The 18,304-nt window shown below is 42.1% G+C and overlaps 1 protein-coding gene across 2 annotated transcripts; it reads left to right on the plus strand.

The window, feature by feature from the left end:
- Positions 1–442: 442 nt before the first annotated feature.
- LOC127002050 (uncharacterized) lies at positions 443–5,759 on the plus strand. 2 transcript variants are annotated; one of them, XM_050867416.1, is made up of 4 exons: positions 443–611; positions 1,289–1,447; positions 4,563–4,605; positions 5,248–5,759. In XM_050867416.1, exons 2-4 carry the CDS (start codon positions 1,354–1,356, stop codon positions 5,369–5,371), a joined length of 261 nt encoding a protein of 86 aa, XP_050723373.1. In that variant the 5' UTR covers positions 443–611; positions 1,289–1,353; the 3' UTR covers positions 5,372–5,759. The 2 variants fall into 2 exon arrangements, with proteins under 2 accessions (XP_050723373.1, XP_050723372.1); XM_050867415.1 differs by lacking the exon at positions 443–611 and having other exon boundaries at positions 1,116–1,447.
- The last annotated feature ends 12,545 nt before the right edge of the window (positions 5,760–18,304 follow it).

Here is an 18,304-nt window from a genome sequence, read left to right on the forward strand (position 1 = left end):
CTCACAACGCAACTCTAATAGATGGAGGCCCGTTTTTTTGTGTAAAAAAAAAAAAAAAGTAGTAGTAGTAGTAGTAGTAGTAGTAGTAGTAGTAGTAGTAGTAGTAGTAGTAGTAGCAATCGTAGTAGTACTATCATTATCATTAGAATCTAATTATTTTTTTCATTGCAATAAAACAAAAGGCAAAATATGCGTATCACGACCCAGCGCACCGAGGCACAGTGTTATAGTAGGATATCAATGTATTATTATTATTACTTAATATCACCACGAATTAGGCATACAATTGTCAATGGAAAAAAAACACGACAGATAGATCACGCCACATTATAGGAATGTCGTCCGTCAGTGTTTACAGTCTCAGTTTGTATACATCGCATTTCATAGTGCGTGGAGGTCACCTTGACGTACGTGACCAATTGTAACAATTATTTTCCAACCTGTAACTCGTCACTCCTTCACGAGAGTCCGACTGACACACAACGGAGTCGCTCTCGCTACGACGCTTCTTGTACATATAGGCTACGAATATATTTGCCTTAAGGAAGCTGAAGTCTTAATCAACGCCCTTTAAACGCCCCCCGGTAACCCCGTTACAACAGAGCCCACAGGTAAACAGCCACACCTGATCTGCATAGGCGGCGCGGGGTGCTTGTACTAACGCTTCATTGTTTAGCGGGTGCCGTGTCCGCCCCCCCCCCCTCCTGGCCATTGTTCCCCCTCTCCCTCACCATCAACGGGTGTTGCTCATCTCTATCTATTTCCACCTACTCCCTTTCTCCCTTTCTCCCTTTCTCCCTTTCTCCCTTTCCCCTCCTGCATCCCCTCCTGCTGAATACTGTCTCTCTATCTTTCTCTCTCTCTCTCTCTCTCTCTCTCTCTCTCCACAGACACACACACACACACATTTATCCATTCAAAACAGCCTCATAATACACTATTGAGCTACATTTCTGACAACCGCGCGAATAGTTAAACGCCGGAAAAGTTAATCACCGCCTATCAACATAAAACAAGTGCGTAGGAAAGACCCGAACAGCGCAGGGAACCAGGTTACATTACCACACACTAACGCTTTGAGGCAAGGGCGGGAAGGTGGGAGGGGGGGGGGGTAAGGTGTGAGGGGTAGGTCATTCGGGTCATACATCACAGGGCGGGGCAACACGAGAACAAAACACGGTAAAGACGGAACGCCCTCAACGTTGCAAGCACTACCGGTATTGGTGTTATTTAACCCTCCCACCACCACCACCATCACATCCCTCTCTTTGCATGGTATATATAAAAGGCCCGTGGGTTCAACGAGATAGTCACTTGAGGTCTGATCCATCTCTGCATAAGGCAACAGTAAAAATGGGTTCTTCTTCTGCTTCGTCGCTTGTCCTCGTCACCATCGTTGTCATGGCGTTGGTGGCTGTGGTGTTGGCCCTCCCAGCCTCTGAGGGAGGTAAGTCTGCTCCTTTTTTTATCCTTGTCACACTTCATCAGTATCTTTTTTTGGCCTTCATCTTATGTATCTTCAGTTACATATCAATACTTTCTTCTTAGTGAGTTTACATACCTGATTGGCTTCCCAGCTTCCCAAATATCACTGGTGGTATGTTAATTCTTCTCTGATCCTCTCCACATCACCTCAGAACAATTCGTATATATCCTCTTTAGGCTCCATTTTATCTTCATTTACTTTTCAACACTTTATTTTCGTCAACTGTTGCGTTTGCCTTCCCGGTCTCTCTAATCACTGGTGGTAAGTTGATATCTCTGCCATCCTCTCCATATCACGTCAGCATATCTCGTATTCTCCTCGGCCTTCATCTTATCTCCAGTCGTTTTTCAAAACTTTCGTCTTCATGGGTTTTAATAGCTGTTATGTTTGCCCTTCAAGCATCTTATTGCACTGGCGGTTTGTTTATTTTTCATACTATTCACATCACAACACAACTCATGTTCTCTTAAGCCTCCATCTTCAGTTTATTTACTTTTCAACACTCTTATCTTCTTGAGTTTACTGGCTGCTGTGTTTGCCTTCCAAGAACTCAGATCACTCACCGGTGTTTAGTTCAGCGCTAGTAAGTTAACTCCTCTGTGGTGCTCTCTACCTCCCCTCAGCACAATTCTTTTCCTTTTTACTTTCTTTAGGCTTCATCTTATCTTCAGTTACTTTTCTACTTCGCATACCCTCCCAGCCTCTCAAATCATGGGCGGCACGTAGATTATTTTCCAATCATCTACACATCACGTCGGCACAACACTGCTTTCCTAATCTCATCTTATTACGCTTCATCATCGGCTCATGTTCCAAGCTAATTTTGACTCTAAATATTGTCCCATTGGGGTATATCTTACATTGATAGGTTAATTAAAAAGTGCTTGAGAACGTAACGTCATTGAGGACTTTTCTGTTGAATCTCTATCTATTGAATGACTTAACTCTATTGCGTGATTGTCTCTACTGATTGAAGACTTATCTCTGTTATCTATGAACCTTCACTTCTTATTATCTACACTCTCCCTTTCTTTCTTTCCTCTTAAATCACTCCTTATCTTTTTCCCCTCTCTTCCATCCTTCATTCATAACAACCCCTGAAACATATTACCCTTCTTCCCCACACTTTCCATTCCTCTCTCTTCCCTCTCTCTCTCTCTCTCTCTCTCTCTCTCTCTCTCACTTTTTTCAATCCTTCACCTTCGGCATAACACCTGAAAACAAACTATCATTCTTTCCCATACCTTTCAGTCCTTATACTTACGCCATCCATTCCTTTGCACATCAAGTCACTCCTCTTTCTCTCCCTTTTTCTTCCACCCTTGACCATCTATAGTTCCTTATCCCATACTTTCTCATTCACACTTTCCCATCATTTCCCCCCCTTAAATCACATCTCTCCTCCTCTCCTCCCTTCTCCTATTCGACATCCTCACCAACCCTTTATAAACAGATGCGTTACACAATACTCACTCAGTTCTTCATTCATCAAAGTCAGAGTGCAAATTTGCCTTGGGTTCAGTGTGTACGCAATGAGCCATCTGCGAGTGTGTGTGTGTGTGTGTGTGTGTTTGTGGTCTGTGTGTATGTTTGTGGTCTGTGTGTGTGTGTGTGAGTGAGGGTTGGTTACTGGGCGGCACTGATTTACAAAGCGTCTCAGTTTCGTTTGAGTCATTGTTGTTTGTTCATTATTAATCGTCATGAGCGAGAGAGCGAGAGATTTACATAGATTTACATAGAAAATCAGACCACACAGACCCCATGGTCCAGACTAGGTGGTCTGTCCTTAAACCTAAGTGATTTTACATTAATCAGATGGCTCCAAAACGTTGCTTTTCTACTCTAGTTAATATTAAGTTCAAGGAAGTGACGGTCGAGCTTGTTTTTAAAGGAGTCAATCGTGAGAGAGAGAGAGAGAGAGAGAGAGAGAGAGAGAGAGAGAGAGAGAGAGTCACTATATTGTCTACTACTAATATTATTCTCTTTCTCCACTTTCTCTTTATTCCCGTTTTTTTCTCTCATTCCTCTTCGATTTTTTATGATATATTTTGATCCTCTCTCTTCTCCTTTATCTCCTCCTCCTCTTTCTCTTTCTCCTCCGTCGTCTCCTCATCCTCTTCCTTTTTCATCTTCTTACGCTACTTTTTTTTCTGATTACTGCTTTTAATCTTCCTCCTTTTCCTCCACCTCTTTCTTGTCTCCTTTTCTTCACCTCCTCCTTCGCCTCTCTGTAATCATCATCATCATCATCATGCTTCTCTTCCTTTTCCTCTTCCTCTTCTTTCTTTTCTTGCTCCAACATTCGTGCTTCTATTTTTTTTCTGTCATCTTTCTTCTCCTTTTCTTGAGCAACAACTAATTAATCTTCACTCGTTGTCTTCATTTATCTCTATTTATTATTTTCTCATTTTTCTATATCAACTATTTTCCCATTTTTCTTTATTTACCATTTTTCCATTTTTCTCTATTTCTTTCTCGTTTTTCGTGCGTGACCTTCCTTTGATTAATTACTTTTCCCACGCATGTTATTGTTCTTTTTTATTCTCTCTATTAAAACCACAAAGGAGAAGCGGCGGCGGCGTCTTCTATAACACACACACACACACACACACACACACACACACACACACACACACACACACACACACACACACACACACACACACACACACACACACACACACAGAAGAAAATAATGAGAGGAAAATTAGTAGGTAAAGAAGAAAGTAAATATATAGCAAAAAAAAGGAAAAAGGAAGAAAGAAAGAAAGAATGAAAACAAAGAAAAAAAATAAAGAAAGACAGAGACACAGAAATAGAGAAAGGAAGGAAGAAAAGGGGGAAAATAGATAAAAAAAAAATACGAAGAGAAAGCAAGAAAAAAAAACGACAATAACACAAAATACCACAAACTTCACATTGTTAATATTTCACTAATCATTATCGTATCTACACAGCATCACTTTTTTCCCCATTGGTTCGTACCTCACACCAGCAGGCTCATTGGCAGTGCTTGAAACGATCTTATATATTTTCTTTTTTGTATACATTTTCACATTTATTCTCTTGTTTTCAGGGGAACCAGCGGGCGAGCCGGCAACATTCAAAGGAAACAACAAGTAAGTACTATAATAAATAAGAGAGAGAGAGAGAGAGAGAGAGAGAGAGAGAGAGAGAGAGAGAGAGAGAGAGAGAGAGAGAGAGAGAGAGAGAGAGACGCCTGATTTTTTTTCTAAACGTCGCATTAGTCTTTACCAACAACAATGTGGCTGATTTTTTTTTTTTTGCACGTTTTTCAAGTCATTTTACTTTCCTTTTCTTTCTGTCTATCAATCTATCTATTCCTGTTTTTTTTTTATCTATCTCCCTTTCTGTCTTTCTGTCAATCAGTTTCATTCGACTATGAAGAAAAATGGATGCAAGAGAGAGAGAGAGAGAGAGAGAGAGAGAGAGAGAGAGAGAAGGCCAAGGTTGCTACACAGTATATACGTGTAGCTCAGGGTATTCCCCCTCCTCCCTCTTTATTTTCTCTCTCTCTCTCTCTCTCTCTCTCTCTCTCTCTTTCTGTCTTTCTCTTTTGGTTTCTCTAGAACTATTTTTTCCTTTCTTTCTTTCTTTCTTTCTCTCTATTTCTTTCTTATTTTCTTTTCCCCCTAACTTCAGTCTATCTATTTACCTATCTATCCATCTATCTGTCTATCTATATGTCTATCCAATAATCTATCTATCCATCCCTTTACCTAAGTCACTATTTTCTTCAGGTGCCGCGATAACCCCAAGTCGGAGACCTCGTTCCAGAACATACAGAGGGAGGAGGACTGCCTGCCCAATCAGGACTACATCAAGGAGCTCTTCATCTGCAAGAACAGGACTCAAACCGGCTAAGTGAGGGAGGGAAACACCGCCTCTCCTCCTCCTCCTCCTCCTCCTTCTCTTCTTCCGAGCACCTTGTCATTGAACCAGAAATCTTTTTGGCGTTGTTTTTTTGTCTATCACTGTGTCTGTCTGTGTTTCTGTTTCTCTTGCACTTTCTATCTATCTATCTACCTATATGTCAATCTCTTTCGTTTTTTGGTTGTTTCTGTCACTCTGTCTCTCTTGCACTGTCTTTTTATCTACTACCATGTCCGTCTTTCGATTTCTCTCTCACTAAAGGTTTTTCTTATCAATTTCTCATCAGCAACAACTCAAACCCACTTCACCAGATGGAGTCGTGTCTATTCCACGCCTCAATCGTTTATTTTTTCCACCCAAAAATAAACACATCTCTGTACTTGTTCTTTTATTTACCTCCCCCATGGCTGCTTCATTCACTGACGCCGATCAGACAAACCCTCGGCTGATCCCTTAAAATCAGTTCCATCAACATCAGTCAGTCAGACCCCGTTCCTTACGAGCTCTCTATGAATCACTTTTGCGGGTTAATGGCTACTTCTATAAGATATATTTTTTATCTGTTTTGTCGTAAATAGATCATGAAAAACTTATGTGGAATTCAACAAAGGCGAAAGACCCTAAAAGCTGCCGTTGGTTTTTGAGTTGGTAATAGCTGGCCAATCTGAATAAGGAAGAGCTTGGAATTATACAATGAAATACAACACGGGAAAAACAGTTCAGAATCTTCCGCTGGTTTCTGAGTTGGTAAAAATTAACATGTCTTAAGAAGAGCTTGGAATACAACGGAGATGGAAAATAGTTTAGAAGCTCCCTTACATTTTCGAGTTGGTAATGACTGACATCTCTTAGTCTCTCTTTCGGCCACCTCTCTTGATTCTTTTTTGTAGGAGCAGCGAGTGGCGGGCTTTTTTTATATTATAGTTTCCTTTTTTTGTGCCCTTGAGCTGTCTCCTTTGTTGTAAAAAAAAAAAAAAAAAAGGAAAGCTTGGAATACAGCCATATGTGTGTGTCCGGCAGGTTGTGTCTGTCTTTATGGGTGCCTGTCGGTTTGTTACTGTCTGATAAGTCGGCCAATCATCTTAATGTATCTTGGAGTTAATTAACGTTATAATATGCCCGGCACGAGGAGTTATTCAGAACACAACACTGACAGCAAGACATGAGACGAATAACTAAGATGACTAATCCAACCCCTACCCTCTACACCAACCCACCCAGCCTCCTCCTTCTCCTCTTCCTCCCTCTCCCTCTTCCCATCCTCTTCACCAACCCACCCAGCCTCCTCCTCCTCCTTCCTCCTCTCCTCTTCCCATCCTCTACACCAACCCACCCAGCCTCCTCCTGCTCCTCTTCCTCCCTCTCCGCCTTCCCATCCTCAACACCAACCCACCCAGCCTCCTCCTGCTCCTCTTCCTCCCTCTCCCTCTTCCCATCCTCTTCATCAACCCACCCAGCCTCCTCCTGCTCCTCTTCCTCCCTCTCCGCCTTCCCATCCTCAACACCAACCCACCCAGCCTCCTCCTTCTCCTCTTCCTCCCTCTCCCTCTTCCCATCCTCTTCACCAACCCACCCAGCCTCCTCCTCCTCCTCTTCCTCCCTCTCCGCCTTCCCATCCTCTTCACCAACCCACCCAGCCTCCTCCTGCTCCTCTTCCTCCCTCTCCCTCTTCCCATCCTCTTCACCAACCCACCCAGCCTCCTCCTTCTCCTCTTCCTCCCTCTCCCTCTTCCCATCCTCTTCACCAACCCACCCAGCCTCCTCCTCCTCCTCTTCCTCTCTCTCCGCCTTCCCATCCTCTTCACCAACCCACCCAGCCTCCTTCTTCTCCTCTTCCTCCCTCTCCGCCTTCCCATCCTCTTCACCAACCCACCCAGACTCCTACTCCTCCTCTTCCTCTCTCTCCGCCTTCCCATCCTCTTCACCAACCCACCCAGCCTCCTTCTTCTCCTCTTCCTCCCTCTCCGCCTTCCCATCCTCTTCACCAACCCACCCAGCCTCCTCCTCCTCCTCCTCTTCCTCTCTCTCCGCCTTCCCATCCTCTTCACCAACCCACCCAGCCTCCTTCTTCTCCTCTTCCTCCCTCTCCGCCTTCCCATTCTCTTCACCAACCCACCCAGCCTCCTCCTTCTCCTCTTCCTCCCTCTCCCTCTTCCCATCCTCTTCACCAACCCACCCAGCCTCCTCCTGCTCCTCTTCCTCCCTCTCCGCCTTCCCCTCCTCTTCACCAACCCACCCAGCCTTCTTCTCCTCTTCCTCCTTCTCCTCTTCCTCCCTCTTTCGCCTCCCTCTCCTCCTCCTCTTAGCCGTGTCCTAGATGCCCAATTGCGAACCACGTGACGCCGCTGATGGCCGTACTGACCCCTGACGTGAGCGGGAGCCAGAGAGGAACTGTACACTCCCATCATTGAGTTACGACAGTAGACTCGCGTACCCATGCGTGAAGGGTCGTTGGTAGGGTAGCCTTGACACCCTTCCTTATCTGAGGGGTTTAGTGTCAAGATGTCTCGGATTGTGTTGACGTAGTTGAGGGAGATTCCTTCAACGAGAGGGACAAAAGTAGTCATATGATGCGCCATAGAACAAAAGAGTTTGGCCAGCTTCATCACAGGCGCTGTTTTTTTTTTTTTTTTTTTACAGCAAGGGAGGCAACTCAAGGGCATAACAACAACATAGAAAGAAAGAATGAGTGGAGAGATGACAAGTCAATTTCGGTAAAAGAGTTGTCTTGATACTCTCCTCTTCAAAGGATTCAAGTCGAAGGCAGGAGAAAACATAGACGAAGCTGGGCTGTTCCAAAGTTTACCGGCGAGGGGGATAGAAGAATATAGATGCTGGTTAAGATTTGCATACGGGATTTGGATAGAACAGGGGTGAGGAAAAGTAGAAAGTCGTGTGCAGCGGGGCTGCGAGCGAGAGGGGAAGCATGCAGTTAGCAAGTTTAGAAGAGCAGTCAGCACGAAAACATCGATAGAAGATATAAAGCGATGCAACATTGGGGCGGAACTTAAGAGGTAAAAGACTGCTAATAAGAGGAGAGGAGTCGATGAGACGAAAGTTATCAAAAGAGCAGAGCAAAATTCATACCGAGGCTGATATAATTAGTGCTTTTTTCGAACTCCAGGTATGGTCGGGGTCTCAAAAAAGTACCTTGAGCACAAAAAAGAACACTAGTGTCTCACCATCAATATGAATTTCGCGCGGCGCTTTTGGTAAAATGGCGCCAGTGATGAAGGTGACCAAACACTTCTCTTCTATGGGCCAGTTCGACAGTCCAGCACAGGGTCATTGTAAGCGCCCCAACCAAACTGTCTTCTCCACAATGGTCCGTTATTTCTACTCAATACCACTAATACTAATGCACTTTCCTGTATAGTTTCGTAACATTTCCTCCTTTTTATAGCAACGCCAAACACTATACAAGGAATTTTCGTCTTATTTTGTGTTTGGTTGGGGAGCGTACAAACTTGCTGTATTGGACTGTAAAACTGGCCCGATGGCTCCTGTGGCAGCGTCTCTTAACCTTTCTGAGCCTCGTCACCACATGCAGTCACCTTCAGTCAGGCCAACGAACCCTTGGAACAGGTTTACAGAGACTCAAGAAAGACACATGCACCACTTGACGTCTTCAGTCAGGTCCAGGCAGTCCAAAACGCCCTCAGGAACCACGCAAAATGCATACCGATGCTGATACAATAGTGATTTTTTGTGCTCTATGTATAGTCGGGATCTCAAATATATACCCTGACAAGGAAGACGATTAGAGACGAATGAAAATGAAAATAAGGAAAGAACTAAAGTAAAAAAAATATAGATGAATGAAGGAAATGATACGGAACAAGAAAGGAGAACAGAACAGGGCGAGGACAAGAGAAAGGAGGCGAGGAGGATAGAGTTGGGGGTACAGAGGCAAGCAGTTTATAGACAAGCATATCGTAGTCAAGTCAAGCCAAGCCATCGCTCCCTCAGAACTGGTTACAGGAACTTGATGCAGGCTGGTTGCGTTGCCTATTATGTTGTCAAGTTCATGCAGTCCAACATTCCCTCAAGAGTCTACCAAGCATAAAACAGTCAGGGCTAATCAGTACAGTCCCTTACACCTGGCTCTAGGGACACAGGTAAACAGATCGCATTAGCGGCATTACACATGAAGGAAGGCTTTTTGAGTGCCCGCTAAGACCTGACGTGAGATTCCCTAGATTGAAGTTTCCTTAGATTACAACCCTTTCCCCAGGTTGAGAATCGCTACTGCTTCTTCTAATTAATTCCTTTGACCACCGCTTTTGTTCTTTCGTGATAAATAGGGCATGTGGATTGATAAATAGAATGTGTGTGTGTGTGTGTGTGTGTTTGTGGGTGTGTGTGTGTGTGTGTTATCTAAATTTACTAGTGTTAAAGACACACACACACACACACACACACACACACACACACACACACACAGACACACACACACACTGACCTTGACCCGCGTGTTGATAGGCTATTAATGGACTAGTAATCGTTTTTTTTTTTTTGTGAGAGAGAGAGAGAGAGAGAGAGAGAGAGAGAGAGAGAACCTTCTTGACCTAAATTAAATGGTCGGTGCTGCCTCTAAACACACACACACACACACACACACACACACACACACACACACACACACACACACACACACACACATGGTGGCCTTAATATAATAAATTCTCTACTGACAAATATCGTAATGCCCTGACGATAAGAGAGAGAGAGAGAGAGAGAGAGAGAGAGAGAGAGAGAGAGAGAGAGAGAGAGAGAGTAAACAAATGGCCTGCTAACCGTATGATGACAGATTGCAGCCTGTAATTATTTCATCGTAAAAGAGAGACGTTACGGGGCGTCGGAATGGTTAGCAGGACCAAGAGTTGCGTCAGGCGGGTTACGTTTCAGCCTCTGATGCACAGTTCGGGGAAAAGGAAGGAGAGAAGAAGAAAAAGAAAAAAAGAAAAAAAGGAGAAATGAAGGATGAGGACAAACTATAGACAAAGGGACAAATGAAGGTGAAGAAAAGTAATAAAGAAGGAAAGTAGAGAGAGTAGAGTAGAGAGTAGAAAGGCAAAGTAGCATAAATAATATCGATAAAGTAGAAGAAAAAAGTTTGCGTATAAGTTAAAGATAGAAAAAAGTTTGAGTATAAGTTAAAGATCGAAAAAAGTTTGAGTATAAGTTAGAGATAGAAAAAAGTTTGCGTATAAGTTAAAGATAGAAAAAAGTTTGAGTATAAGTTAAAGATAGAAAAAAGTTTGAGTATAAGTTAAAGATCGAAAAAAGTTTGAGTATAAGTTAGAGATAGAAAAAAGTTTGCGTATAAGTTAAAGATAGAAAAAAGTTTGAGTATAAGTTAAAGATAGAAAAAAGTTTGAGTATAAGTTAAAGATAGAAAAAAGTTTGAGTATAAGTTAAAGATAGAAAAAAGTTTGAGTATAAGTTAAAGATAATAAGGATGGATAGTGAAGAAAAGGTAAGAGACTCCCGGATAATATTCACGAGTGGGTTACAACATGGATTCTTTTTCGGCCCCTGAATGCAGTGCAGTAACAAATGACCCTTCTCTTCCGGAAAACAGAAAGGGGGTCAAGGGTGGTGTTAAGAGGGTCGTGGGTGGCGAAATCCTCCCGTTAGGTAGGTTACGTTAGGTTGTTAGGTTAGGTTAGTTGAAATTTATGCGGCATACGGTGGGCCGGCGGAAATACGCAGCGCGGGACGGGACGGGGCGGCGGCAGAGTGTCCCCCTATACGCCGGCCGGTGGTCTTGGGTGGGAGCGGGGCGGTCTCGGGTAGACAACAGGCATAGAAAGGTCAATCATTAGGTGGTTTCCGGAAAAGCATACTATCTCCATAATAAAAAGCATCAGATTTTTGTCGAAATAAGCAGGCAGTGTCTCGAAATTAGTAGGCTACCCTCTCTTCAATAATCCCTCCACTCCCTTTTCTTCCCCTTTACATCTCTTCACTCCCTTTTCTTCCCCTTTCGCCCTCTCTCTCTCTCTCTCTCTCTCTCTCTCTCTCTCTCTCTCTCTCTCTCTCTCTCTCTCTCTCTCTCTCTCTCTCTCTCTCTCTCTCTCTCTCTCTCTCTCTCTCCACCTCTCTCCTCATCTCTCTCTCTCTCCACTCTTTTCTTCCCTTTCACTTCTCTCTCTCTCCACCCTTTTCTTCCCCTTCACTTCTCCTCTCTCTCCACTCCCTTTTCTTCCCCCTTTCACTTCTTCTCTCTCTCTCCACTCCCTTTTCTTCCCCTTTCACTTCTCCTCTCTCTCTCAACTCCCTTTTCTTCCCCCTTTCACTTCTCCTCTCTCTCCACTCCCTTTCTTCCCCTTCACTTCTCTCTCTCTCTCCCTCCTTTTCTTCCCCCTTTCCCTTCTCTCTCCACTCCCTTTCTTCCCCTTTCACTTCTCCTCTCTCTCTCCACTCCCTTTCTTCCCCTTCACTTCTCTCTCTCTCTCTCCACTCCCTTTTCTTCCCTTTCACTTCTCTCTCTCCACTCCCTTTTCTTCCCCCTTTCACTTCTCCTCTCTCTCTCCACTCCCTTTTCTTCCCCCTTTCACTTCTCTCTCTCTCTCCCTCCCTTTTCTTCCCCTTTCACTTCTCTCTCTCTCCACTCCTTTCTTCCCTTTCCTTCTCCTCTCTCCACCTTTTTCTTCCCTTTCACTTCTCTCTCTCTCACTCCCTTTTCTTCCCCTTTCACTTCTCTCTCTCTCCCACCTTTCTTCCCCTTTCACTTCTCTCTCTCCTCCCTTTTCTTCCCCTTTCACTTCTCTCTCTCTCCTCCCTTTTCTTCCCCTTTCACTTCTCTCTCTCTCTCCACTCCTTCCCCTTTCACTTCTCTCTCTCTCCCTTTTCTTCCCCTTTCACTTCTCTCTCCACTCTTTCTTCCCCCACTTCTCTCTCTCCCCTTTTCTTCCCCTTTCACTTCTCTCTCTCTCTCTCCCTCCCTTTTCTTCCCTTTCACTTCTCCTCTCTCTCCACTCCTTTTCTTCCACTTTCACTTCTCTCTCTCTCTCTCCACTCCCTTTTCTTCCCCCTTTCACTTCTCTCTCTCTCCACTCCCTTTTCTTCCCCCTTTCACTTCTCCTCTCTCTCTCCACTCCCTTTTCTTCCCATTTCACTTCTCCTCTCTCTCCTCCCTTTCTTCCCCTTTCACTTCTCCTCTCTCTCCTCCCTTTTCTTCCCCTTTCACTTCTTCTCTCTCTCCACTCCCCTTTCTTCCCCTTTCACTTCTCCTCTCTCTCCTCTCCTCCTTTTCTTTCCCTCCCTTTCTTTCCCTTTCCTCTCTCTCTCTCCACTCCCTTTTCTTCCCCCTTTCACTTCTCTCTCTCTCCACTCCTTTTCTTTCCCTTTCACTTCTTCTCTCTCCTTTTCTTCCCTTTCACTTCTCCTCTCTCTCTCCACTCCCTTTTCTTCCCCCTTTCACTTCTTCTCTCTCTCTCCCCTCCCTTTTCTGCCCCCGTTCACTTCTTCTCTCTCTCTCCACTCCCTTTTCTTCCCCCTTTCACTTCTCTCTCTCTCCACTCCCTTTTCTTCCCCCTTTCACTTCTCCTCTCTCTCTCCACTCCCTTTTCTTTCCCTTTCGCTTCTCCTCTCTCTCTCAACTCCCTTTTCTTTCCCTTTCACTTCTCCTCTCTCTCTCCACTCCCTTTTCTTCCCCCTTTCACTTCTCCTCTCTCTCTCCACTCCCTTTTCTTCCCCCTTTCACTTCTCCTCTCTCTCTCCACTCCCTTTTCTTTCCCTATCGCTTCTCCTCTCTCTCTCAACTCCCTTTTCTTTCCCTTTCACTTCTCCTCTCTCTCTCCACTCCCTTTTCATCCCCTTTCACTTCGCTCTCTCTCCACTCCTTTTTCTTCCCCTCCACCCTCTCCCATACCACACACACTCCTTTACGTTACTATCCATCCTATACATCACTTCTCTCTCTCCTTCATACGCAATCTTAAACCCTCAATTTCCCCTTTAAGCAGTTACTTGACCTTGCTGTTGACTCCTCTCTATCCGCGCTGCCATTACAGAGTCTGGCCGGTCATGGGAAGCTGTCATTTGCTGTCTGGAGCCGCTGGGGGGAGGGTAGGGTGTGAGATGAAGGGGAAGGAGTGAAATGACAGCTGTTAGTTTCTCGCCTATTGTCTGCCTAGTGGAATGTGTGCGTGGGAGGAGGAAGGGGAAGGGAGGGGGGAGGAGGGGAGAGTTATGTGAAAGGGGATCGTGTGCGTGTGTGCGTTTCCATTGTCTTCTGTTACATTCACTTCCTCCTTTTCTTCTTCTTCTCCTCCTCCTCTTCCTCCTCCTCCTCATCCAGTTCTCTTTCGTTTCATCTTCTAAACACTGTAAGAGATTTTACTTCTATTTCTTAACACCCTCCTCCTTCTACTCCTTTTCCTCTTGAAATCATAATCTTTCTCTAAAATCTCAATCTCCCAGTATTCTATCTTTCTCCATATAAGAACATAAAAACATACAGAGTCACCAAGAACCCGGTAGACCAATGCAAAGTAACTCCCGTAAACCTAACCCTACCCAACATTGCTACTTGAGACTCAGAACACAGCACTTCCCGACACTGAACCCCATCCGCCACTTCCCCGCCTAAGCATGCAATCTGTCAAGTTCATTATACAGAACCCGAGCGTGCTAATATGATTTAATTACTCGGCCAATAGTTGTATCATTCGCAAACTAACTGATTCTCCTCTTTCTTCTCCTCCTCCTCATTCTTCTTCTTCGTCCTCCTCCTCCTCCTCCTCCTCCTCCTCCTCCTCCTTCTACATTTATTCCATCATCACGACTCTTGCAATATTGGCCACTTTCTCATCACAACAACCGAGAAAAGCTTTAAAAATATATGAAAATTTGGATGTTTGCTCCCAGGCGTCTTCAAGCTGTACATATTTGCCAAGTCCAGTGGAGGCATGACGCTGCGCCCATCCCTGTTTTAACTTGAGAGAGAGAGAGAGAGAGAGAGAGAGAGAGAGAGAGAGAGATGGGGAAGGAGTCCGTGTTCGTCTACTCATATTTTCTCTTTCTCCTTTCTTTTTTTTTCTCTCTTTTCTCATCCTTCTTCGGTTTCTGACTACTTTTGATCCTTCTCATTTATGTTCTTTATCTGATTCTTCTCCTCCTTCTTTATCTCTCTTTCTTCTTTCGCGTTTTTCTTTTATTTTCTTTCTTATCTTTTTCCAGTTATTTTATTTATCCTCCTTCGCCTCCTCCTCCTCCTCCTTCTTTATCTCTCTCTCTTCTTTCTCCTTTTTCTTTTATCTTCTTCCTTATCTTTTTCCAGTTACTTTATTTGTCCTCCTCCTCCTCTTCCTCCTCCTCCCCCTTCTTTATATATCTCTCTCTTCTTTCTTCTTTTTCTTTTATCCTTATTCTTCTTATCTTTTTCCAGTTACTTTATTTATCCTCTTTTTCCTCTTCCTCCTCCTCCTTCACCTTCCTCTCTTTCTTGTCTCCTATCCCTCGCCTCCTCCTTCGCTTTTTCTTAAACATCATCATCATCACTACCATCATCATCATCATCATCATCATTACCATCATCATCATCATCATCACCATATTGCTTTTCTTCCTCTTCCTCTTCTTTCTTTTCTCGCTTGACCTACACATTTCGTCCTTTTATTTTCTTCTCTCTTTCTTCTTATTTTCGTGAGTAATAATTAAATAATCTTCACTCTTTGTCTTCATTTTTCTCTATTTATTATTTCCTCATTTTTCTCTATTTACTTTTTTTCCATCTTTCTCACTTTTTTTTTCCAAGTTTTTTTTTTTCATTTTCGAGCGTGTGACTTTCCCATGATGTATTATTTTTTTTTTCCACGCATGTTATTGTTGTCTGCCTTAAGAACACACACACACACACACACACACACACACACACACACACAAGCACATACAAAGACGAACACAAACGCAAAACACAAACACAAACAAACATATACAAACAAGCAAATAACCAAACAAGTTATATTTAGATAATCAGAGAGAGAGAGAGAGAGAGAGAGAGAGAGAGAGAAAGGGAGTGCAATAGAAGATTTAATTAAAGGACAGAAATTATCCCTTTTTATGCGCAAATGACAATGTCCTTTATACCAAACACTGCTGCTTTACTTTCACGTGCAATGTTTACTTTATCTTTTCATTTTCTCATAGGCGAATATTTTTTAGAGATATTTTCAAACACGTTCATTTTCTATTCTTTTTTTAAATTTTCAAACCTACTCCCACTACGATTTCTTACATTTTTTTTCAGATTGGTCCACTTCTATTTTTTTTTTTCCACGATATTTCCGAGAGCGTTAATTTTCTGTTTTCCTTCATTAGTTTTTTACAGAATTCCAATATTTTTTTCACTTTTTTTTCTTCAAACGTCCCTTTTTTCACCGCTTCACGTTATGTTTTTCTTTTTTCTCTTATTCACATGCGTTCATTTTTTTCCATTTATTTTCACTATGTTTGTACCGTATTCATATAAACTTTTTCCTTTTCTTAAATTTTCAGAGAGGCTCAGTTTTTCATGTCACATTTCTCAATTTTTTCGGATAGACTCATTTTTTCATGTCACTATTCTCATTTTTTTTTCAGATAGGCTCACTTTTTCATGTCACTATTCTCATTTTTTTCAGAGAGGTTCACTTTTTCATGTCACTATTCTCATTTTTTTTCAGAGAGGTTCACTTTTTCATGTCACTATTCTCATTTTTTTTCAGATAGACTCACTTTTTCATGTCACTATCTCATTTTTTTTCAGATAGACTCACTTTTTCATGTCACTATTCTCATTTTTTTTCAGAGAGGTTCACTTTTTCATGTCACTATTCTCATTTTTTTTCAGATAGACTCACTTTTTCATGTCACTATTCTCATTTTTTTTCAGATAGGTTCACTTTGTCATGTCACTATTCTCATTTTTTTCAGATAGGCTCACTTTTTCATGTCACTATTCTCATTTTTTTCAGAGAGGCTCACTTTTTCATGTCACTTTTCTCATTTTTTCAGACAGGCTCACTTTTTCATGTCACTATTCTCATTTTTTTCAGAGAGGCTCACTGTTTGATGTCACTATTCTCATTTTTTTCAGACAGGCTCACTTTTTCATGTCACTATTCTCATTTTTTCAGACAGGCTCACTTTTTCATGTCACTATTCTCATTTTTTTTCAGATACTCATTTTTTCATGTCACTATTCTCATTTTTTTCAGACAGGCTCACTTTTTCATGTCACTATTCTCATTTTTTTTCAGACAGGCTCACTTTTTCATGTCACTATTCTCATTTTTTCAGACAGGCTCACTTTTTCATGTCACTTTTCTCAATTTTTTTCAGACAGGCTCACTTTTTCATGTCACTTTTCTCAATTTTTTTCAGACAGGCTCACTTTTTCATGTCACTATTCTCATTTTTTCAGACAGGCTCACTTTTTCATGTCACTTTTCTCAATTTTTTTCAGACAGGCTCACTTTTTCATGTCACTATTTCGGAGATCTCATTTTTTCATGTCACTATTCTCATTTTTTTCAGAGAGGCTCACTTTTTCATGTCACTATTCTCATTTTTTCAGATAGGCTCACTTTTTCATGTCACATTTCTCAATTTTTTCGGATCTCATTTTTTCATGTCACTATTCTCATTGTTTCAGAGAGGCTCACTTTTTCATGTCACTTTTCTCATTTTTTCATATGCGTCCAAACATCATTTTCGCTTCCTATTTTTTTCTCTCATTTTCACAGGACCATTTTCTTCTATTTTATCTCATTTTTTTATCTTACTATTTCCTATTTTTCCTTCCTCTTTCCTGCTTCCTTTTCTATTAACCTCCTATATTTTTTCCTCGTTTTTTTCTTCCTTTATGTTTTCCTTTTTTTAACTATTCCTCCGTAAATTCCTTCATATGTTCCTTTTCACTTTATAACATCCTCTTACTTCTCATTTCTTTCATATTCACTTCTCTCTCTCTCTCTCTCTCTTTCTCTCTTTGAGTTCTCTCTCTCTTTTTCTCTCTCTCTCTCTCTCTCTCTCTCTCGTTCACTTTCTTCTGCCCTTGGTATACTTTTTTTTCTTTTTCCTGTAATTATCCTTCATTAGTATCATCCATTTAGGTTTACGATCCACTGTGTTCTCTCTCTCTCTCTCTCTCTCTCTCTCATTCTTTTGTAGTTTTTTTTATTCTTATTTATATTCCATTTTTCTCTATCTCTCTCTCCTCTCTCTCTTTCTTTCCTCTCTCTCTCTCTCTCTCTCTCTCTCTCTCTCTCTCTCTCTCTCGAAAATAAACAAAATAAACATACGATGCAGTTTCTCAAGGCCAAGAAGTTCATTTTTACTTGATAGTCAAACACAAAAATACACACACACACACACACACACACACACACACACACACACACACACACACACACACACACACTCTTAGATAGAGATTGGCTGTTATGGCTGATAAAGAGGAGGATGGGAAAGGTTGAGGAGGAAGAGGAAGAAAAAAGGAAGAATAAAAAGATGATGATGATGATGATGATGATGATGATAATTATAACTACAAAAACAAGAACAAAATATAAAGAAAAACAGGAAAAGGAAAAAAATACAAAACATGAACAAGAAGAAGAAAGAGGAAAGGACAAAGAAAAAATAGAAAAAGAAAAAGACGAAATAAAACAAGAACGAGATTAAGAAGAAGAAAGAGGATAAGAAATAGAAAAAGAAAAAAGAAAAGAAATATATACAACAACAACAACAACAACAACAACAACAACAACAACAACACAGCAACCATAAATATTCCCATGCGATGATCCTTGAAAGAGAGGAAGAGAAGGAGAATGACATCGAAGAAGAAGAGGAAGACCCGAAAAAAAAGAGGAAGAGGAAGATGAGGCGGCCGAGGATGAGTAAGACTACAAACGCATTCCAGTCCGTCAC

This window comes from Eriocheir sinensis, chromosome 22, assembly GCF_024679095.1.
Source record: "Eriocheir sinensis breed Jianghai 21 chromosome 22, ASM2467909v1, whole genome shotgun sequence".
NCBI lineage: Eukaryota > Metazoa > Arthropoda > Malacostraca > Decapoda > Varunidae > Eriocheir > Eriocheir sinensis.